This window comes from Canis aureus, chromosome 34 (assembly GCF_053574225.1).
Source record: "Canis aureus isolate CA01 chromosome 34, VMU_Caureus_v.1.0, whole genome shotgun sequence".
In the NCBI taxonomy this organism is placed as follows: domain Eukaryota; kingdom Metazoa; phylum Chordata; class Mammalia; order Carnivora; family Canidae; genus Canis; species Canis aureus.
Window position 1 is genome coordinate 8,832,863 of NC_135644.1, and position 10,987 is coordinate 8,843,849.

General features: G+C 41.6%; 1 protein-coding gene across 16 annotated transcripts in view; it reads right to left on the reverse strand.

Moving 5' to 3' along the window:
* Positions 1-1,549: 1,549 nt before the first annotated feature.
* OSBPL6 (oxysterol binding protein like 6) overlaps positions 1,550-10,987 on the reverse strand; it is a 213,185-nt gene continuing 203,747 nt past the window's right edge. For 15 of the 16 annotated variants that reach the window (XM_077883584.1, XM_077883585.1, XM_077883589.1 and 12 more), the window contains 4 exons: positions 9,940-10,084; positions 8,416-8,542; positions 6,601-6,723; positions 1,550-5,326 (listed from right to left, as the gene is read on the reverse strand). In XM_077883584.1, coding sequence (XP_077739710.1) covers positions 5,218-5,326; positions 6,601-6,723; positions 8,416-8,542; positions 9,940-10,084 — 504 coding nt within the window. In that variant the 3' untranslated portion in view covers positions 1,550-5,217. The remainder of the gene's footprint in view (positions 5,327-6,600; positions 6,724-8,415; positions 8,543-9,939; positions 10,085-10,987) is intronic. The other variant, XR_013371940.1, reaches the window with a different exon arrangement.

Below are 10,987 nucleotides of genomic sequence, written 5' to 3' on the forward strand. Positions count from 1 at the left end.
GGCTTCTGCAGCACTGCCAAAAGTACATTGTTACCATTATTTTAGAGACCATCCCCCCCACACACACACTGCAGAGATGGAAATGAATCCATTAACTTACACGACCATTTTGATATGAAAAAGTTAATTGTCTTCTTTTTAAAATCTAAACTTTCTACGGGGCTACCAGATATATAACTTAATGAGATCGTCTCATAATGTGTCGCTGCTGATGGTAGACACCGCGGCAGTGGCACGGGAGGAGTTTGGAGGCATCCATATACCTGTACGCACAGTCTTCTAGGAAAGTCCCATATGTAATAAATACAAGAAAACATGCAGACTTTAAGAAGCAATGAAAGCAGATCAAAGATTGCCTCAGGGTGGCAAATGTGGAGGGCAGAAGAGGCATGATAAAGGGGCAGAGGAAATGTTTGGTGGTGATGGTGTCAAGAGTGTACATAGATGTCAAAATGTACCAAATTATTCATATATGTAAAGCTTATGTCAGTGATATCTCAATAAAAGCTTGAAGTGACTGAAAAAAATTTCTAGCAACATACCATTTCCTAAAGAAATAGCTGGATGAAGACAAACACGGGGTGCAGGAAGTTGGTGCCTAAGACAAAATAGTTTTAGCATTCTTCTGTTTAACAGTATTAAATTGCTGCTTACCTTATTAACTTAAAGTAAGAAGACTCAAATAGAATTATACCTTACTTTCTGAAAACTCGAATTCCTTTTATCTATATTTAGAAGGAAGGTATAATAGGAAAAAAATGGCAGAAAATAAATTCTTATTTTTTTTTTCTTACCAATGAAGAAACCAAGGAAATAAATAATATATAATTATGGGGCAATTTTTAATCCACAGGCATTGAATAGTGTTCCACGGAGGCTAAATGCAGTGGTTCCCTGCAACTGTGCATAAATACTGCAGATTCTTCCCATACTCAATGACAGAGTGCAAAAGAACAGACATGTGTATCCCTCACCCTCAGTACATTAGGACCAGAGGAAAGAGAAGAATATTGGGGCTTTTGGGAAACAAAAAGATGCAGGTAACAGGAAACCACCACATGTTAAGTTGGCTTAATCATGGGGCTTCACTTGCTTCATATGTTGGGCATCCTGCTTCATCACAATGGTTTTTAAAGACTTCTGTTTTTAGATCTCATTTGGAAAGAATTAAAGCTAACCCCTTCTTAAGCAATTTGCCATCTTCTCTAATAGCGGAGGCTGCAATGGAGGTCTTACAATTCAGGGACACAGAAGTGTTCTCACACGGGTACGTAAGCTGTGTCCTCATGGTCATGTATTAAAGCTGAACAAAGTCAGGCTTAACAGAATGATTCATGCAATGTACTCTTTATAAGCTGTCAATTCTACACAAGAGGTGTGTAGTTAAAAATTAGAGGGTTTAATCATGTTTTGATAAGCAGTATTTCTAAATGACTGGGAAGCTTTTTGGAAACAAACAAAACCCCAACAAAACCGAAGACACTTTAATCTTAGCTCCAATTACATTTTTTCCATCTTTCCCCCAAAAGAACATTTCTGGAGCACAAAATAGATTCATAATTGTTTAATTAGATACATTATATATATCCTGAACATAATGGCTCCCATAGAAATAAACTAGTCTTTTGTACACAAACTTTATTTACTGTGCCACATTCATAATATAACGACTTGAACCAAGTGCAAACATTTATTACACCCCCTGGCGTGTGAGGAGCTCTGCTCCCCCAAACACTTCATTATCTAGGATGACAGGGAACAAGATTAGACAAGATGGATAATTAGTTTTTTTAATAACAAAATCATACATTAGATTATGATTATAAAGTCTTCTCCAGTCACAGCCGTAACAGAACTAAGCAAACCATTGATTGGGTTCCTCTTTTAACCCCTGCCTTCCAAGTGCCCCTTGGGGCAGGGGGCTAATGACTGATTAGTGGGATTGCTGCAAGGCACAGGACCAGACGAATGAAGAGGAGCAAAAGGTTTGGAAAATCAACAGCCTGGCATCCTTTGTATTGATACCCCCTTGGTTTCTCTTACTCGGAAAATATGTTTGGTAGTTTTTATGTCACATCTAACTGATAGGTAATATTAAAAGGTATCTTAAAAGAGGTTTACTCTTACAACTGCCTGGAACTTATTGGGGAACTTTAAGTAACCTGTGAAAAACAACGACTTAATTAAAAAAAAAAACAGTAACAGCAAAATCTGAGAGTAAATTTGCACCCTGGGTGGCAGCATATGGAAGCAAAATAATTAGTTTCTGGTCGACCTTGATGAGTGCTGGTGTGTGCCATCGATCTGTTCAGTCTAGCCACATCCATGGGACCATCATCACTTATCACTGCTTTCCTTAATGACCAGCTCAGAAAGATGAAGGAAGGAGCTTATGACTAAATCAAGGCGGAGGTATACAGATGAACTAAATCTCTATTTTAGATTGTTTTAGGGAAAAACAAATAAGAAAAGTACCCTTAAAACAAAGAGCCTTATTTAAAATTCTAATAAGTCAGGTTTTATCAGGAACGATCTAATATGTTTTTCTATCCATTTGCTGTTTAAACTAGTCTCAAAAGTCCCCAAATTATGCAGATGACAATCCCAAACAGAGTAAGTCTCACAATTCTAAAACGGTGATATCAATAAAAAGTAAAAAAAAGGGGGGGGGGTTAGGGATGAGGCCATTACATGGGTGTGAGTATTTAATAGGGAGATTCAGGTATCATAGGAATATCACCTAAACTGAACTGATTGCTTGAATTGGAAGTCCAATCGGGATATCTAGAACTCAAAAGAGATTCTAAACCTGGGATATGATAAAATGTGGTGCTTTCCATGATGTGACATTCTTCTCATCCACATCTTGAAATCCCAGAGTTTCAGGTTTGCTCTGACCAACATTTACCTACTTGATTTGTAGCTTGAACTTATTATCTAGCAAAGGGCCTCTCTAGCAGTCACTCGTTTCCTCAATTACAGCGGAATGTGGGGGTACAGCAGTTGCTTCCCTGATGGGCCTTGGGTCCTCTCTCAGCCGTCTGACCGTCTGACTGATGCGCCCGTGGTCACCTAGTGCTTGGCCTTCCTGCTTCTCTGCTTGCAGTACCTTTGCGTTGCAGAATTGTCTTATTTTCAGGCTGTTCAGGGAAGTGCCAGTAAGTACAGACCAGAACCACTTTAAATCATATTTAAAGCTTCACCGACTGCGGGAGGACAGACTTCCAAGGGGAAGACCACGGAATTCAGATGAAATTCTAATTAAAATTAAAGGCCTGGGTCTCAGGACGCAGATAAAAAAAGACCTCAAGATGAATGCACAGGAAAAAAAATCAGTAACAAAGGGAATAACTGTACTACCTCGAGGCAAGCCACCTATGGATTTCAAATGGAAATTAAAGGCATCGAGAATCCGAGGGAGGGTGTTGCTCCAGTGGAAGGCTAAAGTCTAGGGGTTAGGGGGTTCACTGAAGGGAAATTTCTCTTCAAACCCTACGGTACACATAATGTAGGGCACTCAGGTAGGAGGAGGGATGAGTTTCAAAACTAAAACACCGTTCCACCTAGTGGACACTGCAGGCTTCTCCCTCCGGCTCTCAGGGCAGCGGTGGTTGAGAGCGGACTAGCCACCGATTAGGGATGCTTGGCTGAGGAGAGAAAACACGAAAATCAACACCTCGTAACGAAACGTAAGATGTCCATAGCCTTGTTATCAGAGTTTAAAATAGCGCTTAAAATCCGATGGTAAGAGTCTAAGAATAAAATATATGTCATTTTCTAATTCTCTAGGAAAAGCTCCATCAGGAGTTTTTTTTTAAACATACAGGCATTTTTATATAGTCGTCTACGTGCAGAAACTCAGGAACACTGATGCAAGTTTCTTACAAAAGCCTCTGTATACTGGAAGAAAAAAACAAAACAAAACAAATCCTCAAGTAGGTAAAAGCATATTTCTGCCCCTACCCCCACCCTGCCTTTGTTGGGATGGATAAAATCCTTAGCTTGTTTTTTTTGTTTTTTGTTTTTTTTTAATCTCTGCCAAAAGCAAGGCAAATGCCTAAGACATATCACACAGGAGCACTTGATGAGAATATAAAATATGGTTTTGCATAGAACTCATACAAACAATGCAAATAAGCTACTAAGTACCCTTGCTTGTGCTCCCAGTGGGGTCCCACCGCTGCCCATGGGCCAGGCGCAGCACAGCAACGCGGGCCACACTGGGCCGCCCTCCAACCCAGCTGGGGGGCCGGTGGCTCCTAAGCCCACGCACAAACCCCACGTGCTTTTCGTTATTACTCCCTTCTAAGGTTTTAACACTGATGCCAAGGGTTCAAATCAAGTACAGATATTGCCAAATAACAGGGCACACCGTGAGGTGAGGTGCAAGAGGGTTTATTATCTGGTGGCGGGACAGGAACTGGACGAGCGACGTGAACACACACCTCTGCCGAGCACGCCTTTTGCTTCTTGCCCTTGAGACAGACCAGACCGTCGCCAACGTTCCAAGTAAAGCAGGTGCAGTCTACTCTGCAAAAATCCCCTTCCGTCCGCCTTCTACGCGTTCTGATCCCAGAAAGCGAATCGTGCCACGATTCGAAAGAGCTGTCCCTCACATGAACCTATGCGCACACATTGAAAAAATGATTTATTTGTACATCTTTGCATTTCTTAAGGCATGAACAATGGCGTACAGATGGAACGGGGTTCTGAGAAGTATCACATCTTTGTGGACAAGGTCAGTAACAAGTACACCACGTCAAACAGACACACTCGAGGTCGGAGCTGATCGACTGGCGTCCCCGGGACCCCCCGCGCGAGGGGCCAGCGCTTCGGGACAAAGGACCAGGCGCGTGGTTTCTGCATCAGGTTGCCTCGCACTCTCTGGATCAGCGTTAAGCACCAGTTACAGTTTGTTTTCTTTACAGACGCTTCAGACTTTGGGTTTTATATTCTGCTCCTTTTATTCTGCTTTTCGAGGAGGGCGTGGATTTTTTTTTTTTTAAGGGATATGGTTGCAGCAAAACAGAAAGGATCCGAAAGTGGTTAGGGGCCTTGTCTAATGCACTTCTGAAAGTCCATTATAAAGATGAATAGAAAAGCAAACGGTGGGTTTTCAGTCGACCCAGAAACCACGCGGAGCTCTAGGAAACATAATTGTGCATAGGTATTTATTCATTCAGAGCGTGATATGTTGGCTAGCTCTACATTCCCAGTTTACCAAAGAACAGGGCTGTCTACTTTGCTAAACCCAGGGTCCTTTCGCAGCTCCCAGTAGGTATCATTAGAAACCCAGGCTTCTCTTTGATTGGCATCAATAACTTTCCTGCGGAGACATAAAAATCAGCATTAGACACAAATCACATCAAGGTGGCCTGGTAATCGGACCAGCTCCCGTAGAGAAGATGTATAGGTATGAGGGGTACTTTGTAAGCCAGTTAGTGTCCTACCTGCTTATTGGTGACTGGACTATTTTTGACCAAAAAGAAATTCTTTTTTTATTTGTTTTTATTGTCTATTTGAAATAGAAGCAGATAGAGTCATGGGGTGGGGGCAACGGGCACGAATAAATCACTTCTAGGCAAGGCTAGAAAGTGAACTGCCCCTGAAAAAGCAGGTATGGGGCACCTGGGTGGTACCCAAGTCGGTTAAGCACCGACCCTTGGTTTTGGCTCAGGTCATGATCCCAGGGTCGTGAGATCGAGCCCCACATTGGGCTCCACGCTCAGTGCGGAGTCTGCTCTGGATTCTTTCTCTCTCTCTCTCTGCCCTTCCCCTTGCTCTCTCAAATAAATAAATTAATAGGTCTTTTTTTTTTTTTTTTAAAAAAAAAAAAGCACATTTAAGTAGAGCTTCAGGCCCCAGACCCACAAGAACAGTCTCTGCTTCACTTTCAGGGAGAAGTATGTGACCACAGTAGCTCTGTGAGCCCCTCCATGGTCCCGCCCAGAGCGCACTAGCAACATCTACAGGGCAAGGCTGCATTGCTCCCAGGCGATGGTCATGAGATGGCAACTCTAAAGGGTGTGAGGTTATTCTGAGCTGATCTGCCCCGGCTCAGGAGGGCAGCAGATGGATTTGGAAAATACAGCTGGTTCTGTGTGAAGTATATATAATCCTGCAAATAATCCTGTAATAATGATCCACGATCCTACCACAGAAGGACCAAACCTGAACGACACAGCCCCATGTGTTAGAAATAACACTGGATACTAATGAAGCCAGGATGACTTGTGGGTAGTGGGGTCCGACTGGGGCCTTGAGCTGAGGGAGCGGAAACAAGTTTCCACCGTTCTAAATGGTGTTGCTGAAGTACAAGGAGCGTTCTGTGCAAGGCCCTCACCCTTTCTGCTGCCCACAAAAAGCAAAAAGCTGTGGAGGAGAAGTGGGTTTTATCATTACAAACTGTTCACAAGTGCAAAACCTGGCTCATTACTTTCCCTTAACCCAAACTGAAGTTTAACTGAAGTCAGTTTAAGTTACCTGGACACTAACCCATCCCTCATTTCTTTCTTTTTTTTTTTTTCCACCCAGAGTCTCTCATTGCTGCTGGCGATCATTTGCAAAACATGAGCTTGCTAGGGGAATGAGCTGACTTACTTAAAAAATTTTGGTATGTGTTCAAGGTTGTTTTCTTCCATGTAGCGCCTTCGAGATCTCTGGAGTTCCTCCACCCGTTGCTTCTCTGCGGCCGCAGCTTCTAAATTTCCTTCTTCCAAAAATCTAAGAACAACACAGTTATCCCTCTAGCACAGCGTCCTCTTTGCTGAGAAAAAAATAATCTCATTTTGGATAAAGTTACCCTCTAGTGGCTGAGAATATAACATGGTGGACAGTCACACTCTGATAATGTCCCCTCGCTCCCGGCCCAGGCCTCCCGTGCACACACTTGCTGTGTGTGTAAACTGACTGATTTTATACAGCAATGTAAAGCTAGGGCTAGAAGGGGAGTCGTTTGGCCTTGAGGACTCTTCTGTGCTCTTTCAGGTTCTCTAACTTGAGATTTTCAAGATGATGAGCGAGCCTGGGCTTAGGACAATAGGAAGTACCAGCTAGCATTTCTTTTCCATATTCTCTGAAACACACTTGGTAAAGGCCAGAGGAGGCAGGCGGGTAGCTGGCTGTTCTCCACCTACTTTTAGAACAGATTGAGAGGGAAGGAGTTTCCCTGTTTTATCAGAGAGACTCAAACTGGCGAAAAAGGAGAATCTAGAGTGAAATAAGTCAATCGGAGAAGGACAAACATTATATGGTCTCATTCATTTGGGGAATATAAAAAATAGTGAAAGGGAATGAAGGGGAAAGGAGAAAATATGAGTGAGAAATATCAGAAAGGGAGACAGAACATGAGAGACTCCTAACTCTGCGAAACGAACTAGAGGTGGTAGAAAGGGAGGTGGCGGTGGGTGGGGGTGACTGGGTGACAGGCACTGAGGGGGGCACTTGACGGGATGAGCACTGGGTGTTATGCTATATGTTGGCAAATTGAACACCAATAAAAAATAAATAAAAAAAAAGAAAAAGGAGAATCTAACACTAGGGGAGATTACAAAAAAGTTCACAAAAAGGAAATGGATCGTCAATGAAATTCAGGGAGGGAATAAGGGGGACAGAATCGAGAAAGAAACAACAGGCCTGGTGGTGATTTGCAAAACCTGTACTTAAATTTCAAAACGAGAGCAAAGAACAGGGATTCAATATAAGGTACATGGAAGTTTGTTGATCAATGTGAATGTCAAACAGTGAGATCTCACGTTCTGGGGGTGGGGGGAATGTAGTAGGAGGACTAAACAGCAGGACATTCAACACGGGAACCTTTTGGCAGAAAACACATAAAGCCACAAATACACTGGAAACAGAAAATGATCTTGGGTGGAATCTGTGTGGCATATAGCATTTTTGGAACAAGGAAAATTAACTCTGTAGGAATGGACAACACGCACATAGAACCATATAAGAACAATAAAAAATAAGGATCAGAAGGTATTAAAGGGACTGTATTTTGAGTACATCTCACACCCTGTTTGAGTACATCTCAAAATCATGCTGGCTAAACTCCAGACTTTAACTCGAAGCATTTCTAGGTGCTCCTGTAGCTTATCTTCCTATTCTTCATAGTAAAAGCTAGTCCATGTTACAGAGTAGTAGAAGTAAAGAGGTGAAAACGCTGGAGGAGGTTTTAGTGAAGACAGAGTTCATGAATTTGCATACTTCTGGTGAATTTGGGGTGGGGGGGCAGACGCCTTTGGTTAAGAACTGTGTTATCATCTGTGGGAAACTTTGTGGAGCGAATAAGGGAATGAGTGAATGCTTAAATGAATAAATAAATGATGGTGGTGAAAATAAGCCTCAATGGCATCTGTAGCACCACGCCATGGTCTAGTGTCCATTTCAAACATCACTGCCAATGCTCACCTCTGATCTGGCCGGAATCGGGCATCTGTCGATGGAAGGAGATCTTTCAGTACAGGATCTAACTCATTGAGCTCAATAGCAAACCTTGTGAAGCCATAGTAGAGCTCATAGTTGGTTGGCATGGAACCTGGAATGATGCCAATAAAGCACTGTGATTGGCAAAGAGGTTTAAGAAAGCCTGTAAAAGCGGACTTAACCCAGGAACTTAATTAAAATCCATACTAATACCAAATCTGTAGTCATAAAAACCAGATTAGATTTTTCTTAAGCAAATTGAATTCGTTGTATTTTGCTAGATAGGAAACTTCGTGCCAGCTATCAGAACTGGGAGATTCATATGTTTAATAAAATCCAGCCTTTAAAAAAAAAAAAAAACTTTGTACATATAGTACTCTTTACTGGCTAAACTCTGCCATGATTTTTCCCTCAAATATTTAACTGGGTAACTAACTGCTGGGGTGGTTAACTAGGAACATTAAGATTTCACCAGAAATTTTACTTCCTTTTAGAAAAGCTGCAGATCTAAATAGATATTAATCTATTGGCACATTTTAATGTAACTCAAAGGCAGATCTTCGTATGCTTCTTCGCTTGTTGATGTATTCCAAGCTCTTAGAGTAAAGCTTAATGTATAATCACTACTCAGTAAATAGCTGCTGCATCTATGAACTAACCACTCTACCAGTAGGAAATTTAAATACTCATTGAGGTCTCTTAGAAAGCCAACATCTAATTTTATTTTTTTTTAAAGATTTTATTTATTCATGAGAGACACAGAGAGAGAGAGAGAGGCAGAGACACAGGCAGAGGGAGAAGCAGGCTCCATGCAGGGAGCCCGACGTGGGACTCAATCCTGGGTCTCCAGGATCACGCCCTGGGCTGAAGGCAGCGCTAAACTGCTGAGCCACCCGGGCTGCCCAACATCTAATTTTAAAGTTAGGATATAACTGACAAAATTGCAATGAAAATAACTATCACGTGGACACTTGTTCTCTTTACCCCTGATATTCAATTATTGCTAGTGTATTACCGGAACTCTCTCGATATCTTTCATTAAATGTCAACATATTGCAGCTTTTCGCTGCTCAAGTGAGAAGATCACTTATTCTGGCTAAGTTATTGACTTTGTGGATTATAGATGTTTGCAGGCTTTCCCTTGTTTTATTAGAACAGAGAATAAATGAGTAAGGATTTAAGTTTGTATAGTTCAATTCTCTAAACTCTTTGATAAACATGCCCAGTTTTTGAATGTAGGTATTGCATGCAGAATGACTTTACAGGAAGCCCCATCTCTGACCACTTGTCAGATTAGGCCTAAAGTTTGTAATCCTTATTATCAAAAGTTGTGATTTACATAGTTTATATGTTAAGTATAAAATATAACTATGCTTACCATCAGCATCTATGTTTTTAGTTTCGCTATTAAAAAAAAAAAAACAGAAGGTGAACTGCATGAGATGGGACACTCCCTCCCTTCTGTCACTCAGGTGCCTTCCGGAGGCAAGAGGCTCCCGCTCCTCTCACCTGGTCTCCAGATGCACTTTGCCGAAGGGGCCACACCGCAGTAGAGCCCTTCATGCCACTTCCCGAACAGCCGGTGCACCACCTTCCCCTCCTGATCCATTACAACCCCCTGGACTTCATTCACGTTAGAATTCCAATAATTCACCTGGAAAACACCAAACCCCAGTTAAAACATCCAATCTCCTTAATAACACCAATCCCTGTAATTTCTGTACGGAAAACTTTCTTACCTTGGAAGTTGCTCATTCCAACCACTTTCAGAAATCTATCTCAAATGTTTTATGTGAAAGGCTTTCCAGGTGCTAGTTGGTTTAACTTTAAGGAAAAGGATAATCTCCACTCTACGCTAGACCATGCATCAGGGCTGGCTCTCCTGCACTGCCAGGTTTCCAGCCTGGAGTTCTAAAGTGTTCAACTCAGCCTTACAGGTTTTGTTATACAAGGTGTATTTGTCAAGGTCAAAGAATGGAACATAAGTTATGTGACAGACTGTAGGTTTGATCTATAAGTTGTAAATATTTACATATTTAATATTTAATTTATATATTAACACTTAATATATGGAAACATTTAAATATTTACATATTTAATTTAACTTATGTATTAACATTTAATATATGGAATAGGGGCCTCCATTTGTACTTTTGTCCTGAGCTCCGCAAATATTAGGGACAGGACTAAATCGAGGTTTCTCAGGGTCCACAAATCTAAATGCACACATTTACTGTCATCACCCAAAGTAATGATCCTGGCTTTTCAGTTCTGAGCCATCTAATGAGTCCACAAGAGAAAAAGGAAAATGGGAAAAGTATCTTGAGTAAAAATAAAGCTCTTCAATTAAAATGAGCATGACCTTCTAAGGTGGCTTCAAACGTTTTCACTAAGAAGAGAACATTCTGAGTTTTAAGACGCCAGTGTGTTTAGCAGAATGAGATCAGGAGTGGACTAGATTAAAGGGGGTGGTGGAGTTTCTGGACCATGATGAATCCTGTAGCACACCCAAACATGAGGGCAACACTGCGTGTTTCACTTTAGACCAGAGCAACTG